This window comes from Pelophylax lessonae (genome assembly GCF_965119305.1).
Source record: "Pelophylax lessonae genome assembly, chromosome: 1".
NCBI lineage: Eukaryota > Metazoa > Chordata > Amphibia > Anura > Ranidae > Pelophylax > Pelophylax lessonae.
This window is the reverse complement of record NC_138768.1, coordinates 100,670,641-100,698,546: the sequence shown is the minus strand read 5'-3', so window position 1 is coordinate 100,698,546 and position 27,906 is coordinate 100,670,641. Positions and strand designations below refer to the sequence as shown.

General features: G+C 45.3%; 1 protein-coding gene across 1 annotated transcript in view; it reads right to left on the bottom strand.

Annotated features, from left to right (window-relative positions):
* Positions 1-27,906, bottom strand: part of LOC309544214 (uncharacterized protein) — a 133,726-nt gene that overhangs the window by 8,609 nt on the left and 97,211 nt on the right. Inside the window, exon 10 of the mRNA XM_082243097.1 lies at positions 24,708-24,849. Within this exon, the coding sequence (XP_082099223.1) occupies positions 24,708-24,849 (142 nt within the window). The remainder of the gene's footprint in view (positions 1-24,707; positions 24,850-27,906) is intronic.

The window sequence follows — 27,906 nt, the reverse complement described above, 5'->3', positions numbered from 1 at the left end:
ATTTTTGACATTTGTTGATTACAAGTTAAAATCAGTACTTTTTGCTAGAAAATTACTTAGAACTCCCAAACATTAAATATATTTTTTTTCTTTTGGGAAAACATACATTTCAATTAATTAAAAAAAAAAAACTGTACAGTAAAGTTAGATAATTTTTTTTGTATAATGTGAAAGATGATGTTAAGCCAAGTAATTAGATACCTAACATGTCATACTTAACAATTGCACCCACTCGTGGAATGGTGACAAACTACGATACTTAAACATTTCCATAGGCAATGCTTTAAAACATTTTAAACGGTTACCTGTTCAGAGTTACAGAAGAGGTCATGTGCTAGAATTATTGTTATCGCTCTAATAATCGTGACTATACCTCACATGTGTGATTTTAAGGCGTGATTTATGTATGTGTTTCCTTTGGCGTGCGAGCACAAAGGCATGGGCTGCTTTAAAAAAAAAAAAAAAAAAATCTTATTTTATTTATGTTTTATTTTTTTTCACTGTCCCTTTGGAAAACAAAATTCCCATCACTTTTATTTCTGTCACAAGGAATGTAAACATCCCTTGTGACAGTAATAGGCAGTGACACGTACTCTTTATGGAGGGATCAGGGGTCTAAAAGATCCCAAACCCCTCCTCTGCACTTGAAAGTATTTAACACACCAAGATCAGCATTTTTGAATACTTTGGATTTTTTAAAACTGGTGCCATTGGCTGCCAAGTAAACCGGAAGTGAAGTTGTGACGTTGCTTCCAGATTACTACATCAGAGACCCGATCAAAGCTGATTCCGGCTTTGTTTGGGTCTACAGCCAGCAGGCGGACGTGTCGGCTGGTCGCTAAGGTCTCCCAGTGGGACGGGCGACCCAAGTAGAGCATTGCAAGGAGGAGGGGGACGCCCCTTACCGCTCCTTGTGATAACAGCAGAGAGGCTGCTTAGCTGCATGAGTTGTTTTTACAAGAAAGCCGACCGTCAGCTCTAAAAAACGGTACTGGGTTGATGCCTGCAGCTGTAGGTGCAGGCATCACCCCAGTACAAAAACTTGAACAAAATGTGGTTAAAAAATGCTGAGGGTTTAATATTACTTTAAAGAAAGTAACTTAGGAAATCTTTTGCATCAATCCATCATGTAGTGGAGATGAGGAATGGTAGACATTTTCCAGCCAGTGTGACATAGATACCATAGATACATTGAAGGAGTAAGTGTGACATTTACCTGATTACCAAATGAAAATAAGGCAAAAAAATAGGAAAAAACACATCTAAGGAGATCCAGAAGTTGCTTTAATAAATTGTTGTTTTGGGTTTAGATATGTTTTGAAGAGGTTTTGATCTCTAAGTAGCTAGAAGAGTATGTGTTTGCCTCCGTACCTTGTGTATAATTGTGACGTTGTTTGGTGCCTCAGACCAAGGGGGTTGGGACTTTGTGGGCAAGTAAGGATTTGTACAGGTATATAACTAAAAGTTATATATTGAAAGAAAATAAAAGATAAAAATGTGTACATTCATTTGGTGTTGGGTTAGAGACCCAAGGTGAAGATGTGAATAAAGATTTAGAACAATTTGTGACATAATGTAGTATGGTGACTTTTTAGGAACGTGTTTCTCTGTTGTTCCATGATTTGGAGGGCTTGGAATGCAGGCAGAGAAAACATCCGAAAAGCATCCTACGCGTTTCGGCTCAGTTTCAATCTTAGCCTTTATCAAGGATTTCATCACCATATCTGAAACGGTATTATTATTGGTTCAGTATATAAGTATGCAACCCACGGGATTATATACCATTGGTGCAAAGTAAAGATATATACATATATCATGTTTTTAAGTTGCCTGTTCCATATAAGATAGATATGTTTAACCCCTTGGAGCCGAAGCCTCCCAACCTTTTAAGGGGTTTAGGATGCTGGGAGGCGGGGCGGGGTTTACCATTATGTGACCACTGTGATTGGCTGTAACGGCCGTCACATGATCTGAAAGCTCCCGATCACAAGTAGCGATCGGGAGCTTTCCTTTAGCCACTGTTAACTGTCCTGGGAGCGCGCTTGCTGGCTTACTGCTTGCTGCAGTGTTCAATGCACCGGGTTGCCACTCCCCGGCCCGCACTACCTGCATGCATCCTGGCTCAGACATTCGGGTCTCCTTCCATGTGCAGGCTAGACCACCGTCAGGTTGCATGGTCTCCAGCTGCATCATCAGTCTTAACACTCCTCTCCCACGACCCAGGAGAGGCCCCGATTCTGCAGCCGACAAAGCACGAGTGACCCCGATCTCCCATGTCACACTTAACCTCTTGGGCCGACCTTCACTCCTCTCTGCCCGCAGCAGCAGATTGCCGCAATGCCCGAACTGGCTCCACGCTTGCACCCGTATAGTCACATTAAAACACTTGGTACATACCAGTCCCAAATGCTGCACGCCTCCTTCTGTGCATAACGCTAGTCTTCCATCGGGCACCACATGCATCCCTGTATCCCACAGGGTGGACGTCTTCATCTCTCTCTGGGCTACTCCCTGGTCTGCCCCGCAGGTTCTCCGCCAACATGTGGGTTAGCTGCTGCTGTGCTCCAACTTGCTCTGATACTCGCCATCTTGCTCCTCTGCACAGGTGTCTCCCTCTCAGCCACACCCAGAGGCGGAAGTAATTTATGGACTTTCCTTACCGCTCCCAATTGGCTGTGCATGAGCGGCGTCTCCTCCCACATCTCCAGATTGGCAGTGGCTCCTCCTGCTAGGCATAACTTTTCAGCGCGCGCTTTCCCACCCGGTACAGTAACTCCTTCAATGCTGCTCTCTCTCAGCTCAGCCGGCATGGTAGTCACTGCAAAGTGGACCGTGTCTTTCAGCTTGCACGCATCCGCTCTTCTTACTTGTAACAGGGCTCCAACTGCGCCTCCATCACTCTGGCCCAGCTGACCCTATTTGCTAGTCCGTAGAATTGTCCCGTTGTCATATGCACGGCCAACATTTCTCCTCCTAGCACTTGTACAAGCAAGCTTCACCATACTGTATCTGAAAAATTTTCCACTGTCATTAGATGCATGGCTGACAGATTTCTTCACAGTATGCACACTGCCACTACATAGAAATAATGTCCCGCTGTCATCATATGCGTGGTCAACATATTTTCCATATAGTCTTTACACACACACGGCCCCTGGCACACCGATCCATGTGCGATTCAGACGGAAATTTCCTAGCACTTGACTGCACAGTTTGCGATTCTGACAGGAATCTTTCCATTGCCCTGAGCAACCATTAGTGTGCAATTTTCTCTTCATCTAACTCTCCCTATCTCCTGTAGAGCAGGCCTCACATTTGTCTTGAGCATTAGAACACAGTCTTTGAGACAAAAATGGCGTTTTGTAACGCTCCTGCGTTTTTTGAAACAAGATGGATTTGCAGCTGCAGAAAAACTCCACTCAGCAGTCATGTAGAGATACGTTGAAATACCAATTCCAACTCCCAAGACTCATCACTGTGGTCTGTCTGATTCAGCATACAAATATACACACTCAATAAGATGTTCCTGGAGTGATAGATGTATATAGCAGTATAGTGGTGATGAGCTGAAGAGACAGGTATGAACAATGACAATAGGTGACAAGCACTTGAGAGAAATGTTCATGAGAGTATAGATGGTAACAGGTAGGATACAGATAGGTTAGCAATCATGTATGGTAGTAGGTGGTAGGATAGCAGATGACATACAGGAGAGACTAACCCAGTGCAAGGATAGCTGTTAGTAGGCTCAAGAGCTAGCAATCTAAATAATAGTGCAGATGATAGTAACAGTCCTTAATATGCAGAGCTAGATAGTGTAAGCTTAGTAGGAAGGTTATGGAGGATTCCCCTGCGTGGTACTTATCACTAATAGCAAGCAGTAGTAGAGAGGTTCGGTATGAGCGAGTGATCCGGTAGCGGGATACAGGGATCAGTAGCGAGGTTCCGACAGCGAGGTACGCTTGTAAGCATATGAGCTTCAAGGCAGGTTGAACGAACATGTGAGTGAGAACGCCGGCGGTTGAAATAGCCGCTCTTGCGGCGCTCAGTGATGACAGCATCGGTCTTAAAGGTGTATGCGCACCTACCAGAAGAGAATGGTGGGACGCATACACAGAATTGGAAAGTGGAATAAGGGTACCAGAGGTACCAGAACATTACAGTACCCCCCCCTTAAGGCCGGCTCCGGAAGGCCTCTAGAACTGGTTTTTCCAGGTATTTCGCGTGAAAATTGCGAATCAGCCTAGGGGCATGTATATCAGAGGTATCCAGCCAGGTGTCGTCTTGGGGCCCATAGTTCTTCCATCGTACTAGATATTGGAGTCTTCTTCTGTGGATACGGGAATCCAGAATCTCCTTTATCTCATATTCTTCTCCGCCTTCAACTTGTACAGGAGGTGGAGGTGGGATGGTAGGCCTTATTCCTTGGTCAGGAACATGGGGCTTCAGTAGCGACACATGGAAGATGGGATGTATCTTGAGGTCTGTTGGTAATGTGAGCTGTACTGCAGCTTTTCCAATAAGTTTCCTGATTGGGAAGGGTCCCAAGAATAGAGGCCCAAGCTTTTTGCTAGGGATCTTTAATCTTAAGTTTTTTGTTGATAGCCAAACGAGGTCCCCAATAGCATACTGAGGAGAAGGTCTTCTACGAAGGTCATAGTACTTTTTTTGTTGACTATGAGCGTGTGAAATGGTAGTATTAAGTAAACCCAGAGAGTCTTTTATTTGGGTAAGATAGTCTGAGGCTACTGGGTTACTTGATGGAAGGATGCGTGGTGGAAGAATAGTGGGATGAAACCCATAGTTCAAGTAGAACGGACTCTGTTTGGTCGTACTGTGGGTTGCGTTGTTGTAGGCAAATTCTGCCAGAGGGAGGAGATCCACCCAATCATCCTGTAGGTATGATGTGTAGCAACGTAAATATTGCTCGATGCACTGGTTGACTCTTTCAGTCTGTCCGTTGGTCTGAGGATGGTAGGGAGAAGTGAGCTTTCGCTCAATTCGTAGTATGTGACATAGTTCTTGCCAAAACTTGGAGATGAATTGTGATCCACGGTCAGACAAAAGAGTTTTTGGAATTCCATGTAACATAAAGACATGTTTCATCAGTAGTTCCGCTGTTTGTTTGGATGAAGGTAGTCTGCGAATAGCAACGAAATGTGCCATCTTTGTCAGATGGTCCACTGACACTAAAATGGTATTAAATCCTTTGGAAGGTGGTAGTTCTACTATAAAGTCCAAGGACACAACTTCCCATGGAGTCTGGGGTATTGGTAGACTGCATAGTAGACCGGATGGTTTTGTAGTGTCAATTTTGGACCTGGCACAGACGTTGCATGAAGAGACAAATTTCTGTATAGATGTCTTCATATCAGGCCACCAAAACTGCCTGGTAAGCAAATTAAGGGTCTTTGTCATACCCATATGTCCTGCCATAGGCACATCATGTGACAATTCCAAGATCTTGGTGCGCATAGTAGGGGGTATGTAGAGTTTGTCGTTGTAGTAGAGGAAGCCTTCTGCATCAGCACTTAGTTGTGGTGGAGGTGAATCCAAACCTATACTGTGCAGAATCTCTTCCTTCAAGGAACGGACAACCCCAATAATACGCTTGTAGGGTATTATAGGAACGGAAGGGATTTCGGAGCAATTATCTTCAGTTAATCGTGATAGCGCATCTGCTTTTTTATTCTTGTCTGCAGGTGTGTAGGTCACTAGGAAGTTAAATCTTAGGAAGAATAGTGACCATCGTACCTGCCGGTGGGAGAGGGTTTTATTAGTCTGAAGATATTGAAGATTTTTATGATCTGTATATATGAGTATTGGTAATCAGGTGCCTTCAAGTAGATGTCGCAAATTCTCCAGAGCCAGTTTTATAGCAAGCAGTTCCTTTTCACCCACTGGGTAATTCACCTCTGGGCTGCTTAGAGATTTAGAGAAGAAGGCGACTGGATGGAGTGGTGAAGTATTCGTTGGTCGTTGGGAGAGTACTTCTCCTACTGCCATATTTGACGCATCTACTTCCAGAATGTATTGGAGGGATGGGTCTGGATGGCGTAGTATGGGAGCAGAGGTAAAGCTTGTTTTTAACAAGCGAAAAGTTTAATTTGCTTCATCTGACCATTTAAATGGTTTCTTGATACTTGTGAGTAGTGTTGAGCGAACACGGACTGTATTATTCGTGTTCGTACCGAATAATTGGATTTTTTGTACACGGACATGGACACTTTACTGTATGTTCGGGTAAAAATCCGTGTTCGGTCGTTTTATTTCCGGGTTTTGCATGCTTTGGCGCTCTTTTCATGGCGGGCTTTCAACAGCCAATCAACAATCGTTTAACTGGTGTGCCTTAAGCCATCCCAGCCATGCCTGCAAATGTCTCAGTAGCTGTGATTGGCCGTCTGAAGCATGTGACCAAGTCTTTATAAGTTCCAGGCAGCCGCAGCGTCTTCATTCTGCTGCTTAGATCAGGGACAGAGCACACATCAACGTGCTGGCTGCTGATTAGGGAAAGACAGGCAGGAAAAAACCATTTGTGTGTCGTTTGTGGTGCCTCAAGTCAGATCTATCTGGCAAAGGTATATTGACGACATATTGATTGTATGGAACGGACCAGAAAATATGATACCCGATTTACTCCTTAAAATGAATGCCAATGAACATAACATGTTCTTTACGATGACATACAACAAATACCAGATTTCCTTTTTGGATACTCTTATATATAAAGAACCAACTGGCAAAATATCCACCACTTTATTCAGAAAGGATACAGCAGGAAACTCCATTTTACACGCTTCCAGCTTCCACCCACAACCACTCATCAAATCGATACCTTACAGCCAGTACCTACGATTAACCACTCTGCAACCGCTCACAGTAATACTACTGCGGCAGAGTGGTTCGTTATCGTCCAGCCACGTAGTATTAACGTGACTGGACACTCCCCCTTCTGGGCGGCGCTTGCGCGCCGCCGGAGGCTCGCTCCCGCTGTTTTCATTCACAGCGGGAGTCGGGCCAGGGGAGGAGCAGCGGCGATTGCCGCTGCTCTTACCCGATCGTCAGGGATCGAGTCTGGAGATCCGCCCGCTGTGTGTAAACACAGCGGGCGGATCTCCATAGTGACAGGGAGTGACAGATCGGACTGTTCAGCATAGCTGGACATCCGATCTGTCCATGAATCACTCAGTCACCTCCCCCCCTACACGTCAGTAAGCACCAGGCATACATTAACCCCTCCCTCTCCAATAAAATTAACCCCTTCCCTGCCAGTGTCATTTTTACAGTAACAGTGCATATTTATAGCACTGATTACTGCAGTAATGTCACTGGTACCCCCAAAAGTGTCAAAAATGTCAGTCAGGGGTCCGGTCTGTCCGCCGCAATGTCGCAGTCCCGCAAAAAAAATCGCAGATCGCCGCCATTACGCGTTAAAAAAAAAACACCAAAAATGACAGAAATCTTTCCCTTTGTTAGTAAACGCAATAACTTTTGCGCAAACCAATCAAAATACGCTTATTGCGATTTTTTTTACCAAACATATGTAGCATAAAACAAATTGGCCAAAAATTTTTAAAAAAATTGGTTTTTACATCTTTTTTGGGGGGAATTTCATATAAAAAAATGTTAAAAATATTGTTATTTTTTCAAAATAAACGCTCTTTTTTTGTTTATAGCGCAAAAAGTGAAAATCGCACAGGTGATCAAATACCACCAAAAGAAAGCTCTGTTTGTGGGAAAAAAAGGACGTAAATTTCGTTTGGGTACGGCGTCGCACGACCGCGCAATTGTCAGTTGAAGTCGCACAGCGCCGAATCGCAAAAAGTGGCCTGGACTTAAGACAGCAAAATCCTCCGGTGGTAAAGTGGTTAAAAAGAAACTGTTCAGATCAAACCAAGTTTCAACTAGAAGCCAATGCTTTAACAACTAGACTGCTTCAGAGAGGTTACACCAAGACCTCACTCAGAAAGGCCTTTAACCGCGCTAACCTGACCAACAGAGAAACACTCCTCTTCAAAAATAAAGAACCTACGACTCAAGAACCCACCACTCGGATCATCATCCGATTCACCAATGAACACAAACAAATAAAAAACATTCTCACAAAACATTGGTCCATTCTCACCGAGGAACCAAATATCTCCAAACTGATACCAAAACACCCTCCTATCACTTTTAGGAAGGCAGGATCGCTACAACAAAAACTGGTTCACAGTGAACACAAAGAAGGGTCTAGAAAAGACCCGTGCAAAACAAAGGGGACCTTCCCATGCGGGAGTTGCGCCCAATGTTATGTAATCCGCCAAACGATAGATACTACCCTACCTAATGGAGATCCTTTCAGACCAAATCACTTTTGCAACTGCAAGACCAGAGGTGTGGTCTACATGATGACCTGCGAGTGCGGGGCTTTCTACATCGGGAAAACCCGACAAGAATTCGGGAAACGTGTGAACCAACATTTACAAACTATGCATGTTGGCAATTTTTACGTTCCACTTGGCAGACACGTTAAAAATGATCACAACTACAAAATGCCAAGGGTCAATTTTATGGCCCTCGATAGGATCCATATTCCATTACGAGGAGGTGATTGGAATAAGGTCCTCCTGCAGTTAGAAATGCGCTGGATTACTAGACTTAAAGCGACAGTCCCACCAGGACTCAATGAAGCCCAAAGCTTCCGCCCTTTCCTGGAGGGCTTTTCATCAGGGAAAACTGATTAATTTTTAATATCACCCTACCTTCAACTTTTTCCACACACATAAGAATCTTATTGGATTAAGGAGATTGGGTTACCAATCAAACTGTTTTTTACCAATTTTGATCCCCCCCTTTTTTCTGGAATGCCTGGAATGCCTGACATGATGATCCTCTGCCCTTTACATCTCCCTCTCGGGCCCAATCCCGGCACACTTTGTGCCTCTTGCTTCTATACAATTCACTGCTGCTAATTATCGTTATATTGAGACTTAGGTGTTCACCAATGTGTATCACCACCATTTCTTGCTTTTTTTGTCTTCATGTACTTTTTTTCTGTTTTGCAAAGACTTTTTTATATCATTATGTCAAATCCCCTTTCTTGGTGCCTTTCCCGAAACTTCAGGAGCTCCCGGCACGGAAAGCCCCGAATCCTTGAGATCGGGGCAAACAGAACCGAGGGTCGATGCTTCGGTATCCTCCCAGATCCCCACAGGATCATTCGGTTTCTCCCTCCGTGTCGGCGGCCTATGTGTCACGACTGGAGGGTGCCAAGGGATGCGCCGCGTCATGTACGCAGGCGCGCCACTGACCGTGTACGGATCCTGTCACAGGGCTTCACACAGCGCTTATGAGCATGCGTGACAGCCTATTTAAGGCCGGGGAACGCTCCAGGAACTCCAGTCTCTCTCCAACCGAGGGAGAGGAAGCATCTTGGAGTCTCTTATGCTGCGGATGGACGTCTTTAACCCCTACTACCCTACAAACTGTAAGTTTTCTTTGGTGGAGAAGATTCTTCTTGAACCTATCTCCTCCTCAGAACCTACGGCCTTTGCAGCCGTTTCTTTTTCCTTTTTGGAAGTCACCAAATCTTATGTTAAATCACCACTTATGCGGACTGGCATATAAAACCAACACCAAACGAAAATTAATATCTTTTCAGATTGGTCCTACTGCTATATATATTCTGGACCCCTTTGGACTTTGAATTGAATTCTCAGATCCCAAGTAAATAAAATTACTTACTACAATCATTATTTTCAAAATTGGTTGTTTTTTCCAGCCCCAATACTCAAATTATCCATCTATCCCACACAGCATATAGTTCCTGCAGCACCTGAAGAAAATTTCGGGAAGACACATTCACAAGAAATCGGATACAAAAGTGTATGTAAAATGTTAATTATGAAAAATTCCTTGGTATACATATATATATAGTGTTACTGAGCTACTCACACATTATATCTCAACAATTATAGAATCGGTGATACAACCTTGATAAAGGCCTAACCTTGGCCGAAACGCGTCGGATTACCGATCGGACACCCGCTCTGAACCAATCCCTATCCTCATATAGGGATCAACAGTGCAGGATTGTCCTGTTTTTTTCAAAAACAATGAAGTCACATTATTTTCACGTGTAAACACACTCTACCTTCTCTTCACTGGCACTCAATGGGCCTCTACCCATTCACACTCCAATGTTGTATATATCTTGTTTTTTCCCCTTTTATTTCAATAAATATCATTATATTATATATTACTATCTTTCTATATCTTTACTCCTGCCCATAAAATCCCCCCATCTGACCATCTTTCAACAAAAACCATTTGTGTCCGGATAGAATTGAGGGACAGGTCGGAGTGTTTAGGCAGGGCGAGTTGTAGGCATTTTAGGGATAGAGTCTGCTGAATTATAGGGTCAGTGTCTTCTACAAACTACAATCGATATTGCTGTGTGGGGGGTGGGGTCTGCACTCAATCCTGATCTACGATCTCTTCTCAATCCTGTTAGGGAGAGGCTGCTGCTGAATTTTAGGGTCAGAGTGTTCTACAAACTACAATCGATATTGCTGTGTGGGGTCTGCACTTAGTCCCGATCTACGATCTCTTCTCAATCCTGTTAGGGAGAGGCTGCTGCTGAATTTTAGGGAAACTGTGTTCTACAAACTACAATCGATATTGCTGTGTGGTGTGGGATAGGAGATAGGCAGGTGTCAGTGATCCACATCCATTTTTCTGTGTGTGAGCTGCAGTGAACACAATCTTTTTGGGCTGCAGTGAACACAATCTTTTTGGGGTGCAGTGAACAACGTCCTTTTTGGGGTGCAGTGAACAAAATCTTTTTGGGGTGCAGTGAACAAAATCCTTTTTGGGGTGCAGTGAACAACATCCTTTTTGGGGTGCAGTGAACACAATCTTTTTGGGGTGCAGTGAACAAAATCCTTTGTGGGGTGCAGTGAACACAATCTTTGTGGGGTGCAGTGAACACAATCTTTTTGGGGTGCAGTGAACAACATCCTTTTTGGGGTGCAGTGAACACAATCTTTGTGGGGTGCAGTGAACACAATCTTTTTGGGGTGCAGTGAACAAAATCCTTTTTGGGGTGCAGTGAACACAATCTTTGTGGGGTGCAGTGAACACAATCTTTTTGGGGTGGAGTGAACAAAATCCTTTTTGGGGTGCAGTGAACAACATCCTTTTTGGGGTGCAGTGAACAAAATCCTTTTTGGGGTGCAGTGAACACAATCTTTTTGGGGTGCAGTGAACAAAATCCTTTGTGGGGTGCAGTGAACACAATCTTTGTGGGGTGCAGTGAACACAATCTTTTTGGGGTGCAGTGAACAACATCCTTTTTGGGGTGCAGTGAACAAAATCCTTTTTGGGGTGCAGTGAACACAATCTTTTTGGGGTGCAGTGAACAAAATCCTTTGTGGGGTGCAGTAAACACAATCTTTGTGGGGTACAGTTAACAGAATCTTTGTGGGGTGCAGTGAACACAATCTTTGGGGGGTACAGTGAACACAATCTTTTTGGGGTGCAGTGAACAAAATCCTTTTTGGGGTGCAGTGAACAACATCCTTTTTGGGGTGCAGTGAACAAAATCCTTTTTGGGGTGCAGTGAACACAATCTTTTTGGGGTGCAGTGAACAAAATCCTTTGTGGGGTGCAGTGAACACAATCTTTGTGGGGTAAAGTGAACACAATCTTTGGGGGGTACAGTGAACACAATCTTTTTGGGGTGCAGTGAACAAAATCCTTTGTGGGGTGCAGTGAACACAATCTTTGGGGGGTACAGTGAACACAATCTTTTTGGGGTGCAGTGAACAAAATCCTTTGTGGGGTGCAGTGAACACAATCTTTGTGGGGTGCAGTGAACACAATCTTTATGGGGTGCAGTGAACAAAATCCTTTTTGGGGTGCAGTGAACAACATCCTTTTTGGGGTGCAGTGAACACAATCTTTTTGGGGTGCAGTGAACAAAATCCTTTGTGGGGTGCAGTGAACACAATCTTTGTGGGGTACAGTGAACAGAATCTTTGTGGGGTGCAGTGAACACAATCTTTGGGGGGTACAGTGAACACAATCTTTTTGGGGTGCAGTGAACAAAATCCTTTGTGGGGTGCAGTGAACACAATCTTTGGGGGGTACAGTGAACAGAATATTTTTGGGGTGCAGTGAACAAAATCCTTTGTGGGGTGCAGTGAACACAATCTTTGTGGGGTGCAGTGAACACAATCTTTTTGGGGTGCAGTGAACAAAATCCTTTTTGGGGTGCAGTGAACACAATCTTTTTGGGGTGCAGTGAACAAAATCCTTTGTGGGGTGCAGTGAACACAATCTTTGTGGGGTACAGTGAACAGAATCTTTGTGGGGTGCAGTGAACACAATCTTTGGGGGGTACAGTGAACACAATCTTTTTGGGGTGCAGTGAACAAAATCCTTTTTGGGGTGCAGTGAACAACATCCTTTTTGGGGTGCAGTGAACAAAATCCTTTTTGGGGTGCAGTGAACACAATCTTTTTGGGGTGCAGTGAACAAAATCCTTTGTGGGGTGCAGTGAACACAATCTTTGTGGGGTACAGTGAACAGAATCTTTGTGGGGTGCAGTGAACACAATCTTTGGGGGGTACAGTGAACACAATCTTTTTGGGGTGCAGTGAACAAAATCCTTTGTGGGGTGCAGTGAACACAATCTTTGGGGGGTACAGTGAACACAATCTTTTTGGGGTGCAGTGAACAAAATCCTTTGTGGGGTGCAGTGAACACAATCTTTGTGGGGTGCAGTGAACACAATCTTTTTGGGGTGCAGTGAACAAAATCCTTTTTGGGGTGCAGTGAACAACATCCTTTTTGGGGTGCAGTGAACACAATCTTTTTGGGGTGCAGTGAACAAAATCCTTTGTGGGGTGCAGTGAACACAATCTTTGTGGGGTACAGTGAACAGAATCTTTGTGGGGTGCAGTGAACACAATCTTTGGGGGGTACAGTGAACACAATCTTTTTGGGGTGCAGTGAACAAAATCCTTTGTGGGGTGCAGTGAACACAATCTTTGGGGGGTACAGTGAACACAATCTTTTTGGGGTGCAGTGAACAAAATCCTTTGTGGGGTGCAGTGAACACAATCTTTGTGGGGTGCAGTGAACACAATCTTTTTGGGGTGCAGTGAACAAAATCCTTTTTGGGGTGCAGTGAACAACATCCTTTTTGGAGTGCAGTGAACACAATATTTTTGGGGTGCAGTGAACAAAATCCTTTGTGGGGTGCAGTGAACACAATCTTTGTGGGGTACAGGGAACAGAATCTTTGTGGGGTGCAGTGAACACAATCTTTGGGGGGTACAGTGAACACAATCTTTTTGGGGTGCAGTGAACAAAATCCTTTTAGGGTGCAGTGAACACAATCTTTGTGGGGTGCAGTGAACAAAATCCTTTTTGAGGTGCAGTGAACACAATCTTTGTGGGGTGCAGTGAACACAATCTTTGTGGGGTACAGTGAACACAATCTCATACTTCTGAAGATTTGAGGGTGCTGCCTGTTCCATACTCCTCCTCCTACTGCTCAACCATCCTTTTAGGGGTACAAACAATAGTAATTGGGGCCTAGTGTGGTGGTGTACGTGTGAGATACATACACTTTCTTTTTGATCATATTTTCTATTCCGCTATTCAATTAAAACCTTTGGGGATCAATTAAATTGCATGATAGTCTGTGTCGGTACGTGTGAGATCCACCTTTCCAAGTTTTTGGGGTTCATCTCATACTTCTGAAGATTTGAGGGTGCTGCCTGTTCCATACTCCTCCTCCTACTGCTCAACCATCCTTTTAGGGGTACAAACAATAGTAATTGGAGCCTAGTGTGGTGGTGTATGTGTGAGATACATACACTTTCTTTTTGATCATATTTTCTATTCCGCTATTCAATTAAATCCTTTGGGGATCAATTAAATTGCGTGATAGTCTGTGTCGGTACGTGTGAGATCCACCTTTCCAAGTTTTTGGGGTTCATCTCATACTTCTGAAGATTTGAGGGTGCTGCCTGTTCCATACTCTTCCTCCTACTCCTCAACCATCCTTTTAGGGGTACAAACAATAGTAATTGGGGCCTAGTGTGGTGGTGTACGTGTGAGATACATACACTTTCTTTTTGATCATATTTTCTATTCCGCTATTCAATTAAAACCTTTGGGGATCAATTAAATTGCGTGATAGTCTGTGTCGGTACGTGTGAGATCCACCTTTCCAAGTTTTTGGGGTTCATCTCATACTTCTGAAGATTTGAGGGTGCTGCCTGTTCCATACTCCTCCTCCTACTCCTCAACCATCCTTTTAGGGGTACAAACAATAGTAATTGGGGCCTAGTGTGGTGGTGTACGTGTGAGATACATACACTTTCTTTTTGATCATATTTTCTATTCCGCTATTCAATTAAAACCTTTGGGGATCAATTAAATTGCGTGATAGTCTGTGTCGGTACGTGTGAGATCCACCTTTCCAAGTTTTTGGGGTTCATCTCATACTTCTGAAGATTTGAGGGTGCTGCCTGTTCCATACTCCTCCTCCTACTCCTCAACCATCCTTTTAGGGGTATAAACAATAGTAATTGGGGCCTAGTGTGGTGGTGTACGTGTGAGATACATACACTTTCTTTTTGATCATATTTTCTATTCCGCTATTCAATTAAAACCTTTGGGGATCAATTAAATTGCGTGATAGTCTGTGTCGGTACGTGTGAGATCCACCTTTCCAAGTTTTTGGGGTTCATCTCATACTTCTGAAGATTTGAGGGTGCTGCCTGTTCCATACTCCTCCTCCTACTGCTCAACCATCCTTTTAGGGGTACAAACAATAGTAATTGGGGCCTAGTGTGGTGGTGTACGTGCGAGATACATACACTTTTTTTGATCATATTTCCTATTCCGCTATTCAATAAAAACCTTTGAGGATCAATTGAATTGCGGGATAGTCTGTGTCGGTACATGTGAGATCCAACTTTCCAAGTTTTTGAGGTTCATCTCATACTTCTGAAGATTTGAGGGTGCTGTCTGTTCCATACTCCTCCTACTCCTCATCCATCCTTTTAGGGGTAGAAACAATAGTAATTGGGGCCTAGTGTGGTTTTGTACGTGCAAGATACATACACTTTTTTGGATCATATTTCCTATTCCGCTATTCAATAAAAACCTTTCTAGGGCAAGATCTTAAATTACAGAAATATGAGGAGACCGTCAAATAAGGGCCGTGGTGCTGCTGGTAGAGCTCCTGTTGCAAGGAGAGGACGTGGTCGATCTGTGCCAGCTACACGCACAAGTGAAACACCTTCCTCAAGTGTGAGTAGGCGACAGAACCTGCATCAGTATTTGGTAGGGCATCATACGCCCCTAGAAGTGATGAGGCCAGAACAAGTGGAGGCGATAGTAGATTGGTTTGCTGCTGACAGTGCCTCCAGTTCCTTCACATTGTCTCCCACCCAGTCTACTGCAGAAAGGTCACAGTTGGCACCTGCAGCCGATGTCCAACCGTCTTTCACCTCACCCCCTTGCAAATCAGGCAAGCAGTCTGAGCCCCAAGCCATACAGCAGTCTCTTCTTCTTTTTGATGACTCTGTCAGCAGGGTTTCCCAGGGCCATCCACCTAGCCCTGCCCCAGAAGTGGAAGAGATTGAGTGCAGCGATGCCCAACCACTTATTTCTCAAGATGAGTACATGCAAGGATCATCGCAGCACGTCTCCGATGATGACGAAACGCAGGTGCCAACTGCTGCGGCGTTCAGCATTGTGGAGACCGACAAGGAGGGCAGGGGTGAAGACTGGGTGGAAGATGATGTGGAGGACGATGAGGTCCTCGACCCCACATGGAATGAACGTCATGCAGGTGACCTGAGTAGTTTGGAGGAAGAGGCGGTAGTCGCACAGAGCCACCAGCACAGCAGAAGAGGGAGCAGGGTGCAGAAGCGGAGCGGCCGTGCCCTAGACACTACGCCCGCTACTGCCCAACGCAGCAAGGGAACGAGCGCACCAAAGTCAGCTCAAAGGAGTTCTCTAGCGTGGAAGTTCTTTAGAAAATGTGCTGATGACAGGACACGAGTGGTTTGCACCCTGTGCAATCAGAGCTTGAAGCGAGGCATAAACCTTCTCAACCTGAGCACAACCTGCATGATCAGGCATCTAAGTGCAAAGCACGAGCTGCAGTGGAGTACACACCTTCAAAACCAAGAAACGTCTCTGGCTCATCCTGCTTCCTCTTCTGCTGCAGTCTCGGCCGCTCCAGCCACATCTGTAGTGATACCGGCACCTGCCACCCCGCAAACAGACGATCTGTCAGCAACACCACCACCTGGGTCACCAACAACCATCTCCACAATGTCCCGTGGAAGCGTTCAGCTTTCCATCTCCCAAACACTTGAGAGGAAGAGGAAGTACCCCTCTACCCACCCGCGATCCCTGGCCCTGAATGCCAGCATTTTAAAATTATTGGCCTTTGAAATGCTGTCATTCCGTCTGGTGGAGACGCACAGTTTTAAAAACCTTATGTCGGTGGCTGTCCCACAGTACGTCGTGCCCAGCCGCCACTACTTTTCCAGGCAAGCCATCCCTTCCCTGCACAACCAAGTGGGGGAAAAAATCAGGTGTGCACTGCGCAACGCCATCTGTGCCAAGGTCCACCTAACTACCGATACGTGGACCAGTAAGCACGGTCAGGGGCGTTATATCTCCCTAACGGCACACTGGGTAAATGCAGTGGCGGATGGGCCTGAGGCGGATAGCAATTTGGCGCATGTCCTTCCACCACCGAGGATTGCAGGGCGCTTCAGTTTGCCTCCTGTTCCTAACTTCTCCTACTCCGCTTCCTCATCCTCTACCGCCTCCTCATCCGGACAGCGTAACACCTTCACCACCAACTTCAGCACGGCCAGGGGTAAACGACAGCAGGCAGTTTTACAACTTGCCTGTTTGGGGGACAAACCACACACCGCGCAGGAGTTGTGGAGGAGCATGGAACAGCAGACAAATGAGTGGTTGCTGCCAGCGAGCCTCAAGCCCGGCCTGGTGGTGTGCGATAATGGGAGAAATCTCATAGCAGCTCTGGGCCTAGCCGGTTTGACGCACATCCCTTGCCTGGCGCATGTGCTGAATTTGGTGGTGCAGAGGTTCCTTAAAAACTACCCCGATATGTCAGAGCTGCTGCAGAAAGTGCGGGCCGTTTGTGCGCACTTTCGGCGTTCTCACCCTGCTGCTGCTTGCCTGGCAGCGCTGCAGCGTAACTTCGGCCTTCCTGCTCACCGCCTCATATGTGACGTGCCCACAAGGTGGAACTCCACCTTGCACATGCTGGAAAGACTGTGCGAGCAGCAGCAGGCCATAGTGGAGTTTCAGCTGCAGCACGCACGCGTGAGTCGCTCTGCGGAACAGCACCACTTCACCACCAATAACTGGGCCTCCATGCGAGACCTGTGTGCCTTGTTGCGCTGTTTTGAGTACTCCACCAACATGGCCAGTGGCAATGACGCCGTTCTCAGCTTAACTATCCCACTTCTATGCCTCCTTGAAAAAACAATTCGGGCGATGATGGAAGAGGATGTGGCACAGGATGAGGAGGAGGAGGAGGATGAAGAGGTAACATTTCCAAGGCTTTCAGGGCAGTCATTCGCAAGGGGCTCCGAGGGTGGGTTCCTGCACACACAAACGCCAGGGACACAATTGTCCAGCAGGGGCACAGTTCTGGAGGATGAGGAGGATGAGGAGGAGGAGGAGCTGGAGGAGGAGATGGAACCATGTTCACAGCAGGGTGGCACCCAGGCCAGCTCATGGCCATCACTGGTGCGTGGCTGGGGGGATACAGAGGACACGGACGATACACGCCTCTGGGCAGCCTGGCACACATGAGCGATTACATGCTGCAGTGTCTCCACAACGACCGCCGAGTTGCCCACATTCTAACTTGTGCTGATTACTGGGTGGCCACGCTGCTGGATCCCCGTTACAAGGACAACGTACCGTCCTTAATTCACTCACTGTAGCGCGATCGCAAGATGCGCGAGTACAAGCGCACGCTGGTAGACGCCATGCTGCTGGCATTCCCATCTGACAGCGGGGCCGCAGTGGAAGCACAAGGCAGAGGAGGAGGAGGAGGAGGTCGCCAACGCAACCAGGGCACCGCCAGCACCTCAGAAGGCAGGGTTAACATGGCCGAAATGTGGAAAAGCTTTGTCAGCACGCCACAACAAACAGCAGCACCAGCAGCTCAGATGGAACGTCTTAGCAGGAGGCAGCATTTTACCAACATGGTGGAGCAGTATGTGTGCACACGCCTACATGTAGTGAATGAGGGGTCTGCCCCCTTCAACTTCTGGGTCTCCAAATTGGGCACATGGCCTGAGCTTGCCCTTTACGCCTTGGAGGTGCTGGCGTGCCCTGCAGCCAGTGTATTATCTGAACGGGTATTTAGCACGGCTGGGGGCGTTATAACAGACAAGCGCAGCCGCCTGTCCAGAGACAATGTGGACAAGCTCACGTTCATTAAAATGAACCAGGCATGGATCCCACGGGACTTTTCCGTACCTTGTGCAGAATAGCAATGGATACCGACCTTACCCACCCATTGTTCCATTTTTGCTCTTTCTCACTCTTTTAGGGTGTACCCTCATTTAAAATTTGTGAAAAGAAGCAGTGTTGGCTACCTCGTCCTCCTCCTCAGGGCCAGATTAACGTAGGGGCTATTGGAGCTGCAGCTCCAGGCCCCTACCTTTTATATAGGCCCTGGGTTGGCCATATTCACTGTTACCGCTCTTCTGTCACTTGTAAACACAGAAGTCTGGCTTCTATGTTCGCTTCCCCAGGCAGCACCCTCAGAACCTCCCCACACAGCGCGAAGGCCGGACAAGGAGGGACAGTTGCCGATGCATGGATGTGTTTATGGGCTTCAGAGACAGCATCCCATGTTGAATTAGGCATGTATGGCTGCACCCTTCCTCCTCTGGGTGCATGGCAAGGCAGGGCCCTTAAGGCCCTTCAAAATCCTCAGCACCAAGCCCATGATGCTCTTAATCCGGCCCTGGTCCTCCTCCACCGCCGCTTCCACCTACACCACCCATAGGTGTGCGCAGCCTATTGCATTAAGGTGTGCACCCCAAAGTTGAAATACACATGCATGTGTTTGCCAGCAGGGAGAGTAATGTATCGGGGCCATGTACCTGTAGGCAAAGAGAAATAGAGCAGAGCAGGTCCGAGGGAGATCTTTCCCATCTCCTCACTGGCAATGCTATGTGCCCTAGGTGATTAGGGTGTGCCCAGGCACACCCGGCACACCCTGTGCGCATGCCTATGTCACCGCCACATCCACCACCACCTCAACCTCCCTCCTACTCCATATGGGCCTCGTCCTTCAGAGATGAAGAAGAACATTGTTTTATTTTTCTGTTTTTTTTTGTTGTTTTAAGTTATTTCCCTATCCACATTTGTTTGCAGAGCACTTGCCATGCTCTTAATTACGTTTTGCTGCCATTTGCAGCACTCTAGCCCTTTCCTTTGGTGTTTTAGAGCCATTTTAGTGCCTTAAAGTTCGGGTCCCCATTGACTTCAATGGGGTTCGGTGTCCGGGAAAAGTTCGGTAAAAGTCCGGGACACGGACCCAGACTTTTTTTTAAAGTTCGGCCGAACCCGTCGAACACGGACATCTAGGTGTCCGCTCAACCCTACTTGTGAGTTGTGTGAGAGGTCTCAATATGGAAGAGAAGTTCTTGATGAACTTCCTATAGAAGTTTGAAAATCCAAGGAATCGCTGTAGTGCTTTGCGGGTGGTGGGTATAGGCCAATCCTGAATACAGGATATCTTACTCATATCCATCTTGATTCCTGTTTTGGATATGATGTATCCTAGGAATAATACTTCTTCTTTATGAAATAAGCATTTTTTTAGTTTCACGTATAGATTGTGTGTGAGTAATCTGGATAACACAAGTCTTACATGTTTTATATGTTCAGACAAGGATCGTGAATAAATAAGTATATCGTCCAGATATACCACAACACAGACATCAAGTAAGTCTCTAAAGATATCGTTTATGAATCGTTGGAAGGCTGCGGGAGCGGTACATAGCCCAAATGGCATTACAAGATATTCGAACAATCCGTATCTGGTTCTGAATGCTGTCTTCCACTCATCTCCATCACGGATTCGGATTAGATTGTATGCCCCTTTCAGGTCCAATTTTGAAAAGTAGGTAGCTCCACGCACTTGTTCAATGAGTTCAGGGATAAGCGGCAAAGGATTGCGATCTTTTACTGTAATGGCGTTCAATTGCCTATAGTCGATAATAGGCCTGAGACTTGAGTCTTTATTGTGGACAAAAAAAAGTCCTGCAGCTGTGGAAGAAGTGGAAGGTCTAATAAAACCTTTTGTCAAATTCTCATCCAAGTATTCCTTGAGATGGGAAAGTTCATCCTGCGAAAGAGGATAAACATGACCAAAAGGCAATTTACTATTTTGGAGTAGATCAATAGTGCAATCATAATCCCTATGGGGAGGCAGTACTTGAGCATTTTTCTCAAGAAAAACTTCGGACAGATCTTGATAGCATAGTGGTGCAATCTCATCTGACACCACAGACAGGATCTTTCCATAAGACGGGAGGTTACACGTACTCTCGCAATAGTAAGAGAGGAAGGTTAGGGTCCGTTTCTTCCAATCTATGGTTGGTTGATGTGTGTGTAACCAGGGAAGTCCCAAAACAATGGGAAAGTGGGGCGAAGATAATAGGTCGAAGGTAGTGGTCTCCGTATGAGACTCGTTAGTGGTGACTAGGAGTGCTTGTGTCTGATTAGTGATTGGGCCAGAAGATAACGGAATACCGTTAATAAGACTCACAGAGACAGGCTTAGGTTTTGAAATAATAGGTACTTTATTTAAAGTAGCAAAACGTATATCGATATAATTTCCGCAAGATCCTGTGTCGATCATGGCCTTAGTGGTAATCCTAGTCTGGTCCCACTGCAATGTCAAACGAACAAAAAGATAAGGGTTAGTAAATGAAGTTGTCAATCCCCCTAGGAGGACATGTGAACACTCACCCTCTTTTTTGCGGACAAGGGGACAGACGCTTATCATGTGATCCGGGGATGCGCAGTACAAGCAGAGATTACTGGATCGTCTCCTGGCTCTTTCAGTAGTTGATAAAGGTGGGCGTATGGTTCCTACCTCCATAGGAGTAGGGTCAACGGCCGAAATCCGAGAAGGACTGGACAATGGCATTCCCATTTTTTCAGCCTTTCTTTCTCGCAGCCTCCTGTCTATGTTGATACTGAGTTGTATCAAAGCATCCAGGGTGTCCGGTAAATCCGCTCGGGCGAGCTCGTCTTTAACGGCTTCTGATAGGCCGAGTCTAAATTGAGTTCTCAGAGATGTATCATTCCACCCTGAATCAAGGGTCCATCTTTTGAACTCTGCTACAAAGTCTTCTACAGGTCTCCTACCTTGTTTCAAGGACCTCAATTGAATATCGGCAGTACTCTGCCTATTGGGGTCATCATATAGACTAGCGAGTTCCGCTAGGAATAAAGCATAGGAGTTGAGAAGCTGATCATTTTTCTCAAAGAGAGAGTCTGCCCAGGCCCGTGGATCACCTGTTAGGTATGAAATAATAGTACAGACTTTGATATGATCAGTAAGGTAGGTACGAGGTTTTAGCAAGAAAAATAACTGACATGCGTTTTTGAAATCACTAAATTTTTTTGCGATCACCTGTAAACACTAGAGGAGGATTTATTTTGGGTTCAGGGGGCTGAGCAGCGGCAAGTTGTGATAGACGGGTTACCTGCTGCTTCAGAGCCTGATTGTCTTCTTTTAATTCAGTAAGAGCGTGTATTAACGCAGTTACTTGTTGTTTTAATTGTGTCACTTGAATGGGTAAATCTGCTGAATCCATTTTAGGTTCGTTCAATCTGTAACGCTCCTGCGTTTTTTGAAACAAGATGGATTTGCAGCTGCAGAAAAACTCCACTCAGCTGTCATGTAGAGATACGTTGAAATACCAATTCCAACTCCCAAGACTCATCACTGTGGTCTGTCTGATTCAGCATACAAATATACACACTCAATAAGATGTTCCTGGAGTGATAGATGTATATAGCAGTATAGTGGTGATGAGCTGAAGAGACAGGTATGAACAGTGACAATAGGTGACAAGCACTTGAGAGAAATGTTCATGAGAGTATAGATGGTAACAGGTAGGATGCAGATAGGTTAGCAATCGTGTATGGTAGTAGGTGGTAGGATAGCAGATGACATACAGGAGAGACTAACCCAGTGCAAGGATAGCTGTTAGTAGGCTCAAGAGCTAGCAATCTAAATAATAGTGCAGATGATAGTAACAGTCCTTAATATGCAGAGCTAGATAGTGTAAGCTTAGTAGGAAGGTTATGGAGGATTCCCCTGCGGGGTACTTATCACTAATAGCAAGCAGTAGTAGAGAGGTTCGGTATGAGCGAGTGATCCGGTAGCGGGATACAGGGATCAGTAGCGAGGTTCCGACAGCGAGGTACGCTTGTAAGCATATGAGCTTCAAGGCAGGTTGAACGAACATGTGAGTGAGAACGCCGGCGGTTGATATAGCCGCTCTTGCGGCGCTCAGTGATGACAGCATCGGTCTTAAAGGTGTATGCGCACCTACCAGAAGAGAATGGTGGGACGCATACACGGAATTGGAAAGTGGAATAAGGGTACCAGAGGTACTAGAACATTACACGTTTCCGCAGATTTTCTTCGGCCGTTGCCATTAGCAACCGGGCCGGTAACCCAGGGTGACATCCCGGACGAGCCCCCAAATGTAGCACTACTCCCTTGGGTGCTGCTTGAAGCGGATCCCCCTGGGTTACCCATAGCAACAACTTATGAATCCTTTAAATGTTTGGCTCAGTTAGGAAACAGTCCAGGGGATTCGTTTTTTTTTTTTTGTATTTTATTAGAACTTGGAATGGGAGAAAGAATGAGTGGGATATTCCAACTTGATAAACTATGCGCAACTGAAGTATTCTAGCTGAACTGAGTGCGGCAAGGCTGCTGCTTCACCTTTCCACTGAAGTGAAGTATTTAATAGGCGAACTCTGTACTGAATTATTCTTCAGGGCCCCACTTGACACCCCCTTTACTCTTACTCTTCAGGGTTCTACTTGGCACCCCCTTTACTCTTGCTAACTGTGTGAGCTAACCTTCTGCCCTCTGACTTCACTGGAGTGGTCCCCCTTCCTGGGCAGACCCCTTGGCAAGCCCCCTGGTACTCACAGACACTGTTTTTCCTAGTTGACTCTGCCTGTAGCTCCACCGTCAGCTTTCCAGGGCCCTCAAGGTTTAGCTCCACAACTGGCTCACCAGGCCTACTGCCTGTGACCACCTTCCTCAGACTGCAGGAGGAGAGACAGCCGTCACCCTCCTCCTGGGACTCTGCTTTCCACCAAACACGCCCTGTCACATGTGCCCTTGGCTTTTATGGTCAATCCCAGGATGAAATGCAATGGTGCCCTCCCACTGGGACTGCCACAAAAGCCCGTTTTCCACTGGCCAGGTTTCCTCCACTGTCCAACATGCTTCCCTATTGGATACAATGGGGACACTCCCTCAGACCAAATGACTCACACCTAGACATGTAACAGGCATAACTAACAGATCAAGCTCCCCTGATAAGCAGACGGAGCATAACAATGCTTTTATCCTAGCACCTATCTAGGAGGGTGCTACAATTACATTAACAATAACATTAAATTATAATATGACTTGTGTATGCGACTTGTGTATGCTATACTATTTTTTTTTTTTATTCGCTTTTTTCCAAGAAAGTGAAGTTTCTCTTTAAAGCCTCATTAAAGTGTGTGCATTGGCAAAATATTGATAATAAAAATTATATTTGGTACACATTTCCCCATGTATTGTCTCTTTAGAAATGCTGCAAGTAGAGAAAACCCTTTGATCCTTACAGAAATCCAGTGAGCTCATAATTTGTTCTGCACTACTTTCTCTGCTGCACTAAAACCCCAAGCAGCATGGTCAGCCCTGTTTAATTAACATATGTGGACTACAGAACACCTCCCACTATGTTGTGGTGATGAGAAGGGTAGGTGTTCAATACTCATAACATACTTCCTGATTTTTTTTCTCATTATCAAATAATTTTTTCACCGATTTTGCGCCTAATTTATTTTCCTTACGTGCCACATAGCTTCGCTATGGTTCAGTGGCTGCATTTCTGGTGATTAATTTTGTAATTGATTTTATACACAAGCTTCCTAGGCGCTGGTTTCTTTATTGATTGATACTTCCTGATTGAGCGTTGCCATCCTAAGGCAGAAAGTGTGCTACTGGCAGGATCACTGGGTAAACATGAATTTTAAAAAAGCAAGCATAATAAAAAAAAAAAAAACATAATGCAGCCACCACATCTAAGTCCCCGTTCACACTAAGGCGACCTGTGAGGCGACCTGGTCGCCTCACAGGTCGCCGTAGGTCGCCTCCCATAGGGAAGCTGCGGACCCGTTCTAATAGGAGCGACACAAGTCGCTCCGACTTAGAAAAAGGGTCCGGAGCTTCTTTGGGGCGACCTGGAGGCAACCGCGGTGCGAAGTAGCGTCGCTTGTATATGAACGGGGCCTAAGAACCTGCAAACTGCATTATATTTGTTTTTCTTTTCTTGGGTTGAAATACACTTTGATTTTTATTATTTACTTGATGTTCTTACCTTTACAAGCTTGAGGTCATTATCCTTTGTTTTATTATCATATTCATCATGGTCTATGCTTCTTAAGACCTTGAACTCCTGTACATATTTATCTTTTACTTTCTTTGAGTGGACACCCAGTTTGATCGTAGTTGAAGAATTGCTAAAAATGTAATATGAACAAAACAAATGTTTTAAATGTAAACCTCAGCTGGACAACATTTAGTATTTATTCCATAAATTATTGTTTTTCATCCTTTTTTTCTTTGTATTTCAGCTCGGCTGATCTCATCCTTTTATTACTACTTCCTGTCTCGATACACCTGACCTAGCATTAGCTGCATGTCACTGTCCTAGATGACTATACTGGTAGTGACAATATAGGACCGTGCCTGCACAATGTGTGTCAGCATGGTTTCCTGTAGTCTCAGCTAGAGACAGATGTGACAGGGTGAAAACGGGAGCAGAGTCAAGAGACATTTGTCCCCCCATAACAAGTACTTTTATGATAAGATCACCAAGATTTGAAAAGACTGAAAACTATTTTTGTTACTTTAGTTTTTTGTTTTTTATTGGTTGAGCCAGATGGACTTGTGTCCTTTTTCAACCTAACTATGTACCTATGTAAGTCATTAACAAGCAATTTAATGAAAAATAGATTACAGAGCCATTAAGTAGTGGATGTGTATAGATTAATGTTTGAGAATAAAGATATTGTTTAGTGTCACCTTAAAATTTTTACAAATATTGGTTCCATGTGAAAGAGACTCAAAGTCCTCAGCTATGAGGAAAGACTACAAGCACTGAACTTATTCTCTCTGGAGAAGAGACGATTGAGGGGGGATATGATATCAATGTACAAATACTGTACGGGCGACCCTAGCATAAGGAACAAACTATTCAGAGGAAGGAAATACAATAAGACACGTGGCCACTCACTAAAACTAGAGGAAAGGCGGTTTAACCTTAAAATGCGTAAGGGGTTCTTCACTGTAAGAGCGGTAAGGATGTGGAATTCTCTTCCACAAGCAGTCGTATCAGCAGGGAGCATTGATAGTTTCAAAAAACTATTAGATGGGCACCTTAGAGACCACAACATACAGGGGTATACAATGTACGGTTAACAGCAAACACACACACACATCATAGGTTGAACTGGATGGACTGATGTCTTTTTTCAACCTCAGTAACTATGTAAGTATACATCAGGGGTCTCCAAACTTTCTAAACAAAGAGCCAGTTTATTGTCCTTCAGACTTTAGCGGGGAAGGACTGTGCCCAGTGGGAGTAAACAATGCCTGATCTTTGTTATTAGTGGGAAAAATAGTGCCCCCTTTTTGTTGTCAGTGGAAGGAATGATGTCCCATCATTGGTGTCAGTGGATAAAATAGTACCACATCATTGGTGTCAGTGGATGAAATAGTACCCCATCATTGGTGTCAGTGGCAGAAATCATGCCCCAATGTTGGTATCAGTGCCAGGAATATTGCTTCAAGGGCTGGATAAAGACAAGCAAAGTGCCTCAGTTTGGTATATATCAAGTCTAAAACGTGTCTTGTTTTGGATAGATTGGAAAATGATTAAAAGTCCTGTGGATTTTTTTTTCTTCTATGGGATGCTAACACTTAAAGCGGAGTTTCGGGCACAAAATCAACCTTTTTTTTTTTTGTGCCCATCCGCTTGGTCTCCTACTCCTGAAAAGGAATTGGATAGTTAGGTATATTTTTTTTTTTTACTCACCTTGTAATTGTAGATAGAAAATACTCACCTATTCTTCACTTCCTCCCTCTGTGCCGCGGCTCTGCCGTCACTTCCTGGCTTGCAATGATTCCTGGGAGCTGAACGTCATCGCTCCCAGGAATCAATGCGACGGCACCGGCCCTGCTTGTCACTTCCGGGGTGACGCCGCATTCCCTGCTAAACAGCTTCTGGGCATGCCCAGAGGCTGTGGAGGAATGCGGCGCCGCACCGGAAGTGACGAGAGGGGCCGATGCAGGCGCATTCTGGGAGAAGAAGACACGGAAGAGGACGCAGAAGAGGATTGGGCCAGCTTCAGCTGCCCACAACAGAGATGGCAATGCTGGAGAAGAAATTTTATAAGTGAGTATTTCTTCTTGCAGGTAAGTGAGAACCGGGACAGATCAGAGGCTAGCCATTGTGGAATGTACTAGCCCTGACTGTCCCGGGGGTATGTTTATTGAAAAAAAGTTTTTGTGCCCGGAACTCCGCTTTAAACACTCTATCCAAAACTAAGGAATTAAGTTTTGGCTGCACAAACACTTTAAGGGTCAACTCGGATTTGTTTGCTTCTAATGGGTTTTGCATTCTCCTACAAGACTATGGAAATGCAACACCAATTTGAAGCAGATCAAATGCAGGTCAGAATAAAGTCAACTGCAGATCAAATGCACCTGTCAGTAAATTCTGAAAGATCTCAGAAGAAACTCAAACTGATGTCAAACTGATGCCATTGACAGAGGTCCAAACCTCGTTAATACCTTAAGAAAACACTTTACATTTTCTCAATTAATGAAAAGCATTCTTTGATTGGATGAGGTGGAGATTGTGATATCACAATAACAATTCAGCAGGGCAATTGCTCAGAACAGGACCTAGAGGCTAGTGAAGATCACTGGAGTAGTGGGGCCTACTACGGTGATCTCCAGTTACCAGGGGGAACCTCACAGATATGGTATATGCTTAGTTATATTTTTCCAGACTGGACTAGTGTAACAATGCTAAAATATTCAAATATTCATACTTGGAATTCATCTTTAAAGAGGTTGTACACCGAGAAAAAATTTTTTTCTCTTCTTTACATCCTGAAAGAGAAACCCATAATGAGCTAGTATGCATTGCATAGTAGCTCATTATGAAATACTTTCCTTAGAACGAGCCCCCGCCGTGCCGTCCGCTTACCTGTATGACGGGCGACATGTATAGTCGCCCGTCTTCCGGGATCGCGGCATCCGGCCATCTGATTGGCCGGAGCCGCGGTGACGTCACTCACGCGCGCGGGAGCCGACGGTCACGGCACGGGGCTCTGAAGGAACGGCACGATCTGCCGTTCCTTCAGAGCGCATGCGCCAGTGACGTCACTGGCTGCATTAAAGGTAAATATCTCCTAAACAGTGCATATTAGGAGATATTTACAGTACCTATAGGTAAGCCTTAATATAGGCTTACCTATAGGTACAACTTCCTGAGGAGGGTTTACTTC